The 14,071-nt window shown below is 35.3% G+C and overlaps 1 protein-coding gene across 1 annotated transcript; it reads right to left on the bottom strand.

The window, feature by feature from the left end:
• LOC115696604 (uncharacterized mitochondrial protein AtMg00310-like) lies at positions 1 to 724 on the bottom strand. The gene is made up of 2 exons (XM_030623497.1): positions 436 to 724; positions 1 to 95 (listed from the first exon to the last, which is right to left on the bottom strand). Exons 1-2 carry the CDS (start codon positions 722 to 724, stop codon positions 1 to 3), a joined length of 384 nt encoding a protein of 127 aa, XP_030479357.1.
• Positions 725 to 14,071: the final 13,347 nt, after the last annotated feature.

The raw sequence follows: 14,071 nt of genomic DNA, 5'->3' as shown, positions 1-14,071 counted from the left end.
TTAAAGCCCAGAAGGACTGCCACCATGTTTCTGATGTATGAGAGCTGCTTGGGAGAGGGGAATCAGGTTCTTATGAGGCCAATTTATAACCACTCCTAACCATTTAAAAACCAGATGTAGTGTAATGCCATAATAGAACATCATCACAAGGAAACAAACTCAATGGTATAGAAAGAATTCTATCCACATCAGGTTGACAGAAATGTTCTTGGAGTTTTTAAACATCCCATTGTCTCATATCAGTAATAAATTTAGCAACTTTGATAATAGGATCATTACCAAAAAACATTAGGTGTTTAAAATTCGAGGGGCCTGGGATCCAAGGTTGTGAATTGCAGAAAACAACAGCACCCGAACCTATTCTCCATTTTAATCCTTTAAGATGCAATTCCTTTCCCCAAACAATCGATCTCCAAGTGAGAGATGGTTGTGTACCAACAGTAGCATCAATGAAATTGCCATTCAAAAAATACCTGCTCTTCAGAACTCTAGCAAGAAGTGAGGATGGACATTCTAGGATTCTCCAAGCTTGTTTGGCCAAAAGAGCTTGGTTAAAATGAACAAAGTTACGAAAACCCATACCACCATGAATCTTAGCTTTGTAGAGAAATTTCCAATTTTTCCAATTAATAGAATTACAATTTGCAGACGAACCCCACCAAAACCTTGCCATAAGTTGCTCAATTTGAGTACAAAGTTTGATTGGCAATTGAAAGCAACTCATAGCATAGGTTGGAATTGCTTAAACAACAGCTTTGAGAAGAACTTCTTTCCCTCCAATAGAAAAGAGTTGTTCTCTCCAAGAGTTAAGCAATTTCAAAATTTTATCAGTACTTCCACTAAATAATTGAGTCTTATCTTTGCCTGAGAATGAAGGTAGCCCTAAGTATTGTTCATGGCATGGCTGAATAGGCATATTGAGAAGTTGCTGAAAGAATTGTTGATCTGAAACTCTTGTGTTTGGTGAAAAAGAGAGAACACTTTTGTCAGGATTAATCAGTTGCCCAGAGGCATGGCTATAAAGATTAAGACATCGATGAGTAGCTCTAGCAGAAGACCGAGAAGCACGACAAAAAAGAGCATTATCATCAGCAAAAAGTAGATGTGAAATCGGGGGGGCTGATCTTGAGACTTTTAGACCTTGAAGTGCACCAGTAGATTCTTCATATTGCAGCAGCCTAGAAAAGCCTTCAGAGCAAATTAGAAATAGATAGGGTGATAATGGATCACCCTGCCTGATGCCACATTGAGGAGTAACCGACCCTTGACTAGAACCATTCAACAAAAAATAATGGGAAACTGAGCGTAGACAGTGAAGAATCAACTCTACCAATTGAATACCAAAACCCATTTTTAACATCACATGTTCCAAAAAAATGCCATTCCACCCTATCAAAAGCCTTACTCATATCAAGTTTCATTGCTGCATAACCTTGATTCCCTCTTTTCCTTGTTTTAAGTGAATGAAGTACTTCAAATGCCATAAGAATATTATCTGTAATGAGTCTTTGAGATAGAAATGCACTTTGGAATTCTGATATTACCATTGCTAGGTATGGTTGAAGTTGAAGAACTATGTTTTGGAAACTAGTTTGTATAATACATTACACAAACTAATCGGCCGAAGCTGAGTGATCTTGGATGGCTTCTTGACTTTGGGAATAAGGGTGATAAGGGTCTTATTAAATGAAGAGGGATCACCACCATTATTTAGAACATCCAACACAGTATTAGTAACAAGAGGCCCAACAATATGCCAATAGTTGGTGTAGAACATAAGAGACATCCCATCTATTCTTGGACTACTGTCTCCAGACATAGACTTTAATGCACGATACACTTCATCAGCAGAAAAAGGAAGAGATAAAGCAGCTCGTCAATCTGGTGTAATGGAAACTGGAATTGTGTCGAGAAATTTCTCAAGAGCATGCTGATCAGTACCTTGTGAAGTGAAAATATCAGCAAAGTAAAGCTCTACCTGCTCCAAAATGTCACGGCTGCTGGTGTAAACACTGCCATCATCACTTATTAGTTTTTTAATTTTATTGTTGGAGTGTCTAGCATTGGCACATTGATGAAAGAACTTAGTATTTGAGTCACCAGATTTAAGCCAAGAGATCTGAGATCTTTGTCGCCAATAGTCTTCCTCTTGTGCTATCAATTCATCCAATATTGTTTCTGAATTTTTAAGAGCTGTAAAGTGATCTAAATCTATGTTAGAGGAATTTTGAAGCACTTCCACATGTTTATGAGCTTCTTTTATGTCCTTCTTCATATGTCCATACTTGTGATGATGCCAAGATTGTAAATGAGTAGCACAAGATTGTAAATTACTCATTGTTTGAGATATAGCATTCGAAGAATTGCTGACCTAATTCCTGAAAATGATGTCCAAACAATCTTCATCATTGAGCAAAATTTTTTCAAATCAGAACTGAGATTTTTATGAAGGTTCAATTATTTGCACCTCAACCATTGAAACCATTACTTTAATTACTCTGTGATCCGAATGGTAGAAGTCAAGATGCTGAATAATTGGTTTCTCAAATAATCCAGACCAGAAATCATTGTAGAAAGCATAATCAAGTCTCTCTTTAACATTGTTAAGTCCTTGACTTTTGTTAGTCCAAGTAATGTGTTCACCTTCATAAGCAATTGCTGCTAAATGATAGCAATCAATAGTTATTTGGAAGGCTTGAATTTGACTATTATTACGGGGAGGACCACCAATTTTATCATCATGAGTGAGAATCTCATTAAAGTCACCCAAAACCAGCCATGGATGATTGGGAGCAATGTCGTAACATCTCTTAAGGAGTGTCCAAGTGTGAAGTCATTGATTAGTGTTGGGATGACCATAAAACCTGGTAAAATGAAAAGAAGACAGATCCTAGAATTTAATGAAACATTCAATGTGGTTGGAAGAAAAGTTATTAATGGCCACATCGGCCTCAGATTTCCAAAGGAGCATAGACCACCACCAAGTCCAATACGAGGAACCTCAATGCCATTGGGAAAATGTAAACTATTATGAAACTTATTAATACTACCAGCTTGTAATTTTGTTTCCATAAGAAAAAGCACACAGGGAGCCTACTCAGAGATAAGCAAGCGTAAAAATCTGAATGTAGTGGGGTTCCCTAATCCCTGCGCATTCCAACTTATGAGATTCATGGCGAGTCGCAGTGGTGCATAGCATCCACCGCGAAAGAACCAGACTGTTGTAAGGCTGAATCCGTAGTAAAACCAGAAACAACCGATGTAGAAGAGGGGTTAGCAGAGACTAGTGTGACAGACTGACCATTATTTTAAGAACGACAGCGTTTAAGGAATTTGCGAAGAGATTCAGATTCAATTTGTCGTTTAGAAGTGTTGTTATGTCCGAGAAAGTCTCGATATATAGATGAAGATGCAATGTTAGTAGGTATATTGCCACTATTATGAGATAATCTATTGGTAATATCAGAGAAATGAATTATGGTAGATGTTGACTTTGATATGATAGCTTTATTTTTAGAGGAGATTGTATTGTTGGAAGTATGGTGAGAGTAATGTAAATTAGTGTAGGGAGGGTAAGTGGCAAAGGGAAGAGAAGGATCTGTAATGGAGGAAGGAAGTGAGACTGGTAGATAAGATGGAAAAGGGATAACAGAGGCATCATTGGAAATGTTTTGTGATGAATTACCATATGTTGGGTGCATTGGTTGATGGGGCTGATTCATAGAAGATGGAGATGAAGCTTCAGTCACAGTGAGAGGGTATGAATGGGGATTCGGCCTATCCACAATGCGAGGTAAGGCTGCAGCAAAAGATTTTTTTGCTATACTAGTTATGAGAGGCCATGCATTGCCTTTGAAGAAATTTGATCTATATTGATCATAACCCGAAGAAGGCAAAGGTGCTCCCATCATTTCTGGACCGTATGACAGTGAAGGTTCCGACCATTATAAATTTGATCAAGAAAATTAGGACAATGTTCAAATGGATGGCCAATGATACCACATTCGAAGCAAAATTCAGGGAGACGTTCGTAGAAAAACTCAACCCAAAATTCCTCTATAGAATTGAATACTTACCATTTTTCCTCGTAAAAGAGATTTAGTAACATCTAACAATACCTGAAATCGAAGAAAGGGTCCCCATCCCTCATGAAGAGAGTCTTCATCAACCTCTAGATAAGTTCCAACAATGTTGCCAGCCCACACAACCATGGCTTTAGATTTGCTTAGAAACGGGAGGCGATGTAATTGAATCCAAAAGAGTGAATGATGCAGAGATTCCACAGTGACTTCTTGAAGAGCACAAGAGGCGCGTAGGACAATATGATGGTTTTGAAAGTACCAAGGTTCCATAATAAGAGCAATTTTCTTGTCTCCTGCGCATCCAAATGTGACCATAAAGAGACCAGAATGGTGATCAGTGATAGTTACAGGGTATCTACCCCCTTCACATGGACATTCATCTTGATGCGAAACGTCTTCGGATTAATCTCCTTGGAAGACAAAACTCAAGCAAAAAGAGTATGATCAATATGATTTGAACTTCGTAACTGAACTGAGGCTGGTAAATCATTCACTTCTCTGTCAATATCAGTTAGATAGATGTTATTACTGGGAGGAGGAGGTCGAAATGCCATAAAAGAGGAGATTGAAAACCATAGAAAAACCAAAAAGATGAAGAAGGTGATGAAAAAGGGTGTAGGAAAAAACAATAACCGTAGAAACTCAAAGGAAATCTGGAAAAAACTGTTGAATAAGCAGTTAAAAACAGTTGAAAAACAAGGAAATTCAAAATAAGAAAAAACTGCCACAGAACTTTCTAAGGGCATACATGATCACTAACTCCCCTATTTCTATTATTTTTTACTATTATCATCTTCTGGTCTGTTATCCTTATTACTTTAGTTTGTTCTTGTAGTTGTAGAATTATTAGTGGTATAAATATTTAATTTTAATTTTAATTTTGTAATTACTTGACTATTAAATGTTAAATAAATTACTATGTAGAAATTTTTGATTAATTTAAGTCATTAAATTTTTATTTTTTTGAAAAAATTAATTTAAATATACCAATAAAAAAATGATATGTGGATAATAATTTAATATTTAACAGGTACTAGAATTATTACTGTCAAAAATTACTTAAATATTTATTTACAACCGAGTATTCAACTTAAGCTACAAACTACTCAATATTTTGAACTAACAAGTTGCTTAAGTTTTAACTCCACTATTTGAGTTTGAGATGTAATGAAGACCCTATGTAAAGTGCTATCAATAAATAACCTCAAGAAAAGAATTTGTAATGAAATAATAAGTCTTTTCCTACTACAAAATCTGAAATTTTTGTCATCCATTTGCATCATTCAAAAATATTGATCGAACGTAAATTTTGAATGAAACCACAGCTTTGTAATATAATTTAAGTTTAAAACAAATATTATAAGGTTTTTATTAAAATAAAAGGAAATATAAATGTTGTAGAACACTCGTGACAAACACTCTATATTGGGAAAAAAATATGCAAAATCATAGCCAATATATGGTTGTAATGTCATTTATTCTTTTTGAGTTTTAAAAATTGAAGAGTACATTTGGTAATACTTTTGAATTATTTTTTATTTTAATTTTTAATTTAACAAAATAAAATATTTTCAAAAAATATGTTTTTACTTTTTAATTTTTAAAATAAATATCAAAATTTAAAAAATATAAGAAAATCACTTTCAAAATTATTTAAATAGTCTTTTTTTTTCTTAATTATAACATATTTATATTTTTTTTCATTAACCCAACTTGAATCTGGACCAGGACATCGGATTAGGACCTAGTCTTAGATCTTGAATTTAGGACCTGGGAGCCGACCTCGACTATGGGCCCAAACACGCACTCGAATCCTAAACTCGGACTCGGACTTAGATTCGAACCCGAAACTTAAACCCGGATTCTAACCTCAGACATAGACCTCAACTTAGACCCCATATGCAGACCTCCTCGCCCCCATCCCACTTTCTCTCACATCAAAATCTCATTCCTCACTTAAATAAAAAAAAAGTACTAAATACGCTTTTATTTTTTAATTTTAAAATTTTAAAAAATAAGTAATTACATAACACATTTGAAAATTCTACTTTCAACTATATGATTTAAAAATTAAAAAATAAAAGTGTTATCAAACACCCCCTAAACCTAAACTTGTGGTTGATTGATAATTTTAAATTAAAAAATAAAATAATATTTAGAGTTTTTGAAATAAGAAAAGAAAACATAATTTGTAATTTTATTTTTAAGCTCATATATCCAAATGAGGAAATTACATATGAGATTTTTTTTTTGTATATTACAAATATGTGGTAATTTTTACTAAATTTTTTATTGTATTTTTTTTTTTTTACATTTTTATGGAATTTTTCCCATGAATTTGTAATATTTAGTTTTTATACCTATAGGATATTTTTTACTTCTAGCAACCAGTTTTCACAATATTTTTATAAATTGATGATAGTAACTAGTTTCTTGTTTTTTTTTCTTTAATATAGGTGTATTTTCTTGAATTGCATCTCCGTTGATTTTTAATTTAGTTATTTCATGTAACTATTTTTCGTGTGTTAGTTTTTAATTTGATAAATTTACAAATTTATTTACAGAAGTAAATTATCATAATTAGTCAATACAATTTGGGTGTGCACTTTTATAAGATGAAAGTAAAATAACATGTATATGGTTATTTGAGACATGGCTTAAAGCAATGGGAGGGCGTGCTCCAGGTTCAAAAAGCATTGACCAAGACAAGGCAATGAAAGCTGTAATTGGTAAAAAAAATTTCGCAATCGCCATTATTTATGTATTTTTCACATAAAGAAGAAATTTGTTGAGAAGTTGTCACATGAGTATTACAAAAAGTAAAAATTTAAAATTGCGATGAAACAATGTATTTGGTCAACACATAAAAATAGAATATTTCAATGAGAAATAGAAGACCTTAATGATGTAATATGTAGTACCCAAAATTCAGCTGGTACTTTAGAGGATAACACGTTTCAACATTGGGGAATAGGAATCAACAAATATAATGACAATTATGTTAAAAGATATCAAATAGAATAATTCATTAAATGCGAAGTTAATAGAGCATACTTATAACTTGCAGACTGCACAGTCTTCAACGAGACATGGATATACGAACTATTGATTCACGTATTAATGAGAAACTATTTCGCATCAGAGGATACCTGTAATATCCCAGAAAATTTAATGGTACTTAAATTGGGCATATTCTATTTAACATGTGATTAAGTGGGTATTAGGGTAGACTTATAATCCTACTTAAGATAATTATGAGTTAATTAGTGAAATGCGATTTAAAGGAACAAATAAAGTGTAATTTATTAATTACGGAGATTTTTATTAGATTATGTGGGTATCGTTGATACCATATTTAAAATAAAATATTATTGGGCCTGGCGACAGTGGGAACTTGGCGGAGTGGTCAGAAATGTCACAATAGTGAAGTATGGATTGAATTAGAAATTATACCGGACTAGTTTAGAATTTTAGATAGTCGAATTGGCGGATCAGTTAGAATTACTAAAATGCCCTTGGGTTCAATTTTACACATAGGGATTTTGAGGGGAAAAATGGTCATTATATTTTTAGGGTTAGAATTTCTATTTCGTCTTATGTGTTGGCTTAAATAAGTAGTGTATTAATTAGGTTTTATTTTTTTTTTTTAAAAAAAGAAAGACTTAAGATTAAATTAGAAAAGTTAAGAAATAAAGTTCATTAACCTTCTTCTTCTCCTTCCTTGTTCGAATCTGTTGACCTCACTTTTAGCCAACGACAGTGAATCTAAATTGTAAGCGATAAGTAGTATAATAAGTATGTAATATAATAAAGACACAAGAATTTTATAAAGGTTCAGCCTCGAGCAGTTTGGTAATAGCCTAATCTTCTTGGTTTGTATTGACTTAAGAACAAGGGAAATAATCCCTTTTCTTAGAGTTCTTACAATAGTATCTCTGATATGAATTCTTAGATAAGTTTCTCCACCCTTTGTCCAGTGTGTATGAATCACTATTTATAAGGCTATATGCTTAGGAGGGAAGAATTTCTCTTCTGATTACAATTGATATAAGTGGAAAGATTTCATATTAAATACAAAATACACTAATCAAGGGATTCAGACAGCTTGCCATATCTCTATGATCTGATCCCAAAGTTATAGGGATTTCATAGGTGACTCACGATGCGAAAGCTGAATTTGCTAAGTGATGGCGTGCTGGACGGATTGGTCACTGCCCGGTTAAGAAGGCTTCGTCCGAGCGAATATATGTGGTGCTCTGTTTGGCGTATCTCTTGCGAGCAAATACATGGAGTTGATTTCACGTGTCACCATTGTGTGATGCCACGTCAAAGTGCCAAAATTGGGATATTAGAACCCTAAGGAGCCAACTACCATTTAAGTATTTTCTCCAGCTTGTTCCTCAAGTTCTTGGAAGATTTAGCTAAGAAGTGAAGTTATCTTAGTGTAGGGGTAAGCTTTTACACTTTATTATTATTTTATTTCAAGTTATAGATGTAAATTTAAGTTAGGGTTTTATGAATTCATGTTTGATGAAATTATTGAGATTTTGATGATATCTAGAGTTTAATTAAGTTGGTTTAAGATTGAGTTAATGGTTTTGAGCTGAACTTGGAAGAAAAATGGGTTTTTGATCCAAACTTTGATTCTAACTTAGTGTCATGTGTAATTTACTGAAGTAATGTGAATTAATGTGTTGGATGAGTTATATTTATAGTATTATACTATTCTGGAAGTGTTGGACAGGTTTGGAATAAATTTGGTTCAATTTTGGAGAAGAAAACCCGAGGTTTTCTAGTCTACCAGAATCGGTCAACCGGTTGGTTCTGGTGCACCAGACGCGGTCGACCGGTTGCCCTGTATGGGGAATTCATGGGGTTTTCTTCAAGTTCTATTTTGACTCGGTGTTGTACCTAGTACTTGTTTTAAGTTATTTATGTGTTGTGTAGCCTATTTTGGGATTGTTGGAAGTTAGGTTATGTCCAGTTTAGGGGAATTAGGGTTTTATTCTTGGAATTTCAATTTTGAGGTATTTATCAGAATTTTTTTATCGTGACATAGGAACGAGATCATCCAGCTCTGTTTCCACTCAAGTCGGCCCGCACGTCTATTTTTCGGACTGAGGTAAGAAAAAGTGATACGCACCACTTATGGTTAAATAATTAACGATTCTAGTTGTTATAGTCTCAATTATAATGGAGATCCTGTTTATGTGTTTGTTATGCCTTGGTTATGATCGAGAGTTGGATAACGGTCATTACCGTTATGAGTAATTACTCTTGAAATTGTGGTTAGGTTTCTTACTTATCGTTCCCTGTATCGGGCAACGATAGTGATATACGTAGCTCATGGGTAACGAGTGGTGAGGATCAAAAACGGTCATTACTGTTATGAGTAATTACTCTTGAAACCGCAATTAGGTATCTTACTTATTGTTCGCTGTATCAGGCAACGATAGTGACATACATAGCTCGTGATTAATGAGTGGTAATGGTGCTTAATAAAGTACCGAGATTGTGTGATTAACAATATAAAATTGTATAATCATGTTAGTGTGTGATGTGTTATATTTGCGTTTATTCTGTTATGGTATGATTAATTGGATTTAATAAATGTTTACGGATTTAATCATTTTTCTTGCTGAGTCTTTATGACTCACAAGTGCTAAATGGTGCAGGTAAAGGGAAAGACAAAATTGGGCAGCCATGAGTTTGAGGTCTCTGCAGCTAGGGGTGTTCGCGGTGCGGGTGGTGCGGTTTTTGACTATTTTTTCAAATCAACCCGCACATACGATTTTTTTAATTTTCCAAACCGCACTCGCACCGCAAAACTACAAAACTGTAAAAACTGCACCGCAAAAAATAGTGCGGTGCAGTGCGGTTTTTGCAGTTTGGACTATCACTGAATAATTAAAATTATCAAATATAACAAAGCTTGAGCAAAAATTGTGAAAAATACCATAAGGCTTGAAAATAAATATGAAAAACAAGTTTCAAGTTTACACAATATAATAATTAGTGGGCTTAGGTTGGGCCTTCACATATCGGACCTAAATAAATATAAAAATTAGTATTTTTATAGTATGCAGTGCGGTGCGGTTTGAACTGCATAATAACAATTCAAAACTACAAACCGCACCGCATCGCGCGGTTTAGGAAAATTCAAACCGCAACCGCACCGCAAAGTATTTCAAACTGCATTTTTTTGCGATGCGGGCGGTTTGGGCGGTTTGAGCGATTTGATGAACACCCCTATCTGCAGCAGTGTACATATCAGTCGTGGTGTCTTGGCTTCCGAGAAGTAGGATCAATTCTTTTTCTATGATTGAAAATGTAACCTACTTTTGTAATAACGATTTTGTAATTAGTTGTAAAAGAATTTAATAAACAGGGGATCCCTGTATTATGATAGTATTTTGTATGAAAGTTTTTATTTTAAATTTAATCAAAGGTCTTTAATTAAACCACACTTTCCCTAAACTAATAGATTAGTTATTAATAAGTTTGTAAAAACACACACGTGGCGTCCCTGAGAGTCAGGGCGTTACAATATGGTATCAGAGCAACCAAGGTTTAAAGATCCTGAAGACTGTTTGATATGTACATTGGCTGCAAAGACTCGTTCGACTCACGGCTTAGTAAATTTTAATTGTTAACTTATTTGTAAATTATCAATTTATTTGGAATATGTTTATTGTGGTACAACAAAGGTTGTTGTAAAAGTATATATATGGAAATACTTATTAGTATCGTCATTACTTGGTAATGTGACCGCATATGTATAGATTATGCACCCGAGGCAGACTATTAGGGGTAACTGCGAGTTTGCTGGGGTTGAGGTTGGCGGTGAGGCCGAGAATCCTTCACCACCACCAAACTAGGAAAAATCATATGCCATGATGCAGGAGACCATCCAGCAACAAGGCGAGCAAATTTGAGAGTTGAGGGAGAAACGAGTTCAAGCTACTCCAAACCCTAATCCTGATCCTCTGACACCTTTGTTTGGTAGTGCCACAGGATGTGGGAAATCTCCTGAAGCCATTGTATGAGTGGTTCAGGAAGCAAAACCTGCCAATGTTCGAGGGTGGTGCTGATCCACTCAAGGCCGAACAATGGATGAGATGATAACAAAAATTTTTGATTTCATGCGGGTAGAGAATACTGATCGGGTCAAATGTGCTATTTACATGTTGCGTGAAGATGTCCGCATCTTGTGGGAAATTGTTTCACAGGGTTATGACTTGAATAACATGACCTGGGAAGCTTTTTGGGCACTGTTTTACGAGAAATATTATAATGAATCTATTCGAGCAGCAAAAGTGGAAGAGTTTATACAACTGACTCAGGGATGTATGACGGTGACAGAGTATGCCACCAAATTCGATCAACTGGAAAAATTTGCTTTAGATGAAGTGGCTACTGAGGCCACTAAAAAGGCTAAATTTATTTAGGGGTTGGATGAGCACATTGCACGAGACGTGATTGTCGCTGCTAAATAACCTGGGTTTGCTTGGTCTTATGCACAGATAGTGGAGTTGGCCCTTGTTGCCGAGGGTGCCGAAGACTAGATACAAAAAAGTAATAGTACAAGGAGAGACTTGTGGAAACAATCTGCTGTTGGTTCGGGCAGAGGAAGTGACCCAGGTGATCGTAAGAAAAGACCTAATGATTCACCAGCTACAGGATCGAATAAAATGTTTCAGTGTAATGAAGGTTTCCATCATGGTGGAAATGAGAATTGTTGGATCTACCCAGAATGTCCAAAGTGTAAGAGGCGCCACAGGGCGAGTGTCAGGCTAGGGCCTGCTTTTAGTGTGGGACAGTGGGACACTTGAAGAGAAACTTCCCGCAGTTGGTGCGATCGGACCAGAAGAACGATATACTTGCTCCTGCTCGGGTGATTTCCTTGACCCAAGCTGAGGCTGATGCGGGCCCTTCGACTGTAACAAGTCAGCTTTCTGTTGCTGGTACTTTATTGACTGTATTGATTGATTTTGGTGCAATGTATCCTTTTATTTCAAGTAGTATTATTGAAAATTTGAGTAGACCTAGCGATATGCTTTTAAGTGGTTTTGGTACTTTATTGCCTACTGGAGAGTTGGTTATCTCCATCAGGTAGGTTTGGAAGGAAGGGAGCTGTCAGTTGATCTGATAAAATGAAATTTGGAAGATTTTGATGTTATTTTAGGTATGGATTGGCTTACAAAATATAACGAAACCATTGATTGTAAAAGAAGGATGGTAACTTTTCAACCAAAGGGTGAGAACCCATTTGTATTTGTGGGTAAGGTGCAAGGATCTCAGATTCCCTTAATCTCAGCGTTGAAGGCAAGAGAGGGTGTATCGGTTTCCTAGCAAGTTTAGTGGATACTACAAAGGAACCGCTAGTGGGACCTGAACATGTTCCAGTAGTCCGAGAATTTCTAGATGTCTTTACAGAGAAGCTACCAGGGTCACCCCCAAAGTAGGAAACGATTTTGAAATTGATTTAATAACAGGGGCAGAGCCTGTATCAAAAGCTCCTTATAGGATGGCACATGTAGAGCTGAAATTTTAGTTATAGGGGATGTTGGATCAAAAATTTACTAGACTGAGTACCTCACCTTTGGGTTCACCAGTTTTGTTTGTGAAGAAGAAGATTAATACTTTATGAGTGTGTATTGACCACTAGGAGTTAAATAAAGTAATAGTGGAGAATGAATATCTTTTATCAAGGATATATGTTATGTTGATCGATTTTATGAAAGGGTCGTCTTTTCTAGGACCGATCTTCGATCTGGTTATTACCAATTAGAGATTTAAGAGGAGGAGATTTCCAAAACAATTTTTCGAATCTGATGACTTCATAGTTTTCTTCATTGATGGTATTTTGATTTCTTCTGACTCAAAAGAGGCATATGAGAGGTACCTTTGGATGGTGTTGCAATGTCTTTAGGAGCATAAGCTTCATGCTAAATACAAGAAATACAAGTTTTGTTGGCCCCAAGTAAATTTCTTAAGGCATGAGGTGGACATAGATAGTATCTTAATAGATTTGGCAATGAATAAAGAAGTTTAGAATTGGCTTCAACCCAGGTTTGCAACTGAGGTAAGATGTTTTCTAGGATTGACGGGATGTTATGGAAAAATTGTTGAAGGATTTCTACGTTCTTAGTGGAAATTAAGCCAAAAGAATTGAGACAGAGGTTCATTATTGTACTAGCGTTGATGTTGCTAGTCAATGAGAGCTTACCAAAGTTAGCCAATATTACAATACAATACAATTTGTTAGGAAGAATTGAGACAACCCAACATAATAATTCGAAACTACAGGAGTATAAAGAAAAGCTTGAAGTTGGACCAGTAGAGAATTTTAGTTTTACTAGATGAATCATCACGATGTAAGGCCCTGTATTAGTGGGCAAATATGAGAGTTGACATTGTGGAGTATGTGTCAGATGTTCAAGTTGTCAGCAAGTTAAGGCAAAGTGTCAAAAACAGTAGGAATATTTCAATCTCTAAAGATATTTGAATAGAAATGAGAAGAAGTAACCATAGACTTTGTGGTTAGATTACCAAGAACAGTAGGATTCTACAATTCCACCTGGGTAATTAGGGATAGATGTACAAAGTCAGTACATATTCTTTATCAGGCGAATTACATATATGGTGGGTTACTGTGCTAATTTATATGTCAAGGAAATAATTCAACTTTGTGGTGCTCCAAATATTAATTGTCTCAGGTTAAGATCTAAAGTTTACATCCAAATGCCAAGAGAGTCTGCAACAAGTAATGAGCACCAAAATAGATTGCAGTATAGTTTTCACCCTCAGACTGATAGTCATTTCGAGAGAATTACTCAGATATCTGAGGGTATGCTACGAACATGTGTATTAAAAGTTTGAGGATTCCTGGAGTAAGCATCTCCCCTGATTGAGCCTTCATATAATAATAGTTATCAAAATACTAATGGTATGGCACTATACAAAATGGTCTACGGAAGGAATGTCGT

Source organism: Cannabis sativa, chromosome 7 (assembly GCF_029168945.1).
Source record: "Cannabis sativa cultivar Pink pepper isolate KNU-18-1 chromosome 7, ASM2916894v1, whole genome shotgun sequence".
Lineage (NCBI taxonomy): Eukaryota > Viridiplantae > Streptophyta > Magnoliopsida > Rosales > Cannabaceae > Cannabis > Cannabis sativa.
Note: the sequence above shows the minus strand (reverse complement) of the source record. Positions and strands in the feature narration are given on the sequence as shown.

Bases quoted from the DNA above. Each gene is read 5' to 3' on its own strand.
- LOC115696604 (XM_030623497.1), bottom strand. From the start codon at position 724: ATGAGTTGCTTTCAATTGCCAATCAAACTTTGTACTCAAATTGAGCAA. The intron at 96-435 runs GTACACAACCAT...TTAAATGGTTAG, and splicing joins TTTCATTGATGCTACTGTTG to GAGTGGTTATAAATTGGCCT.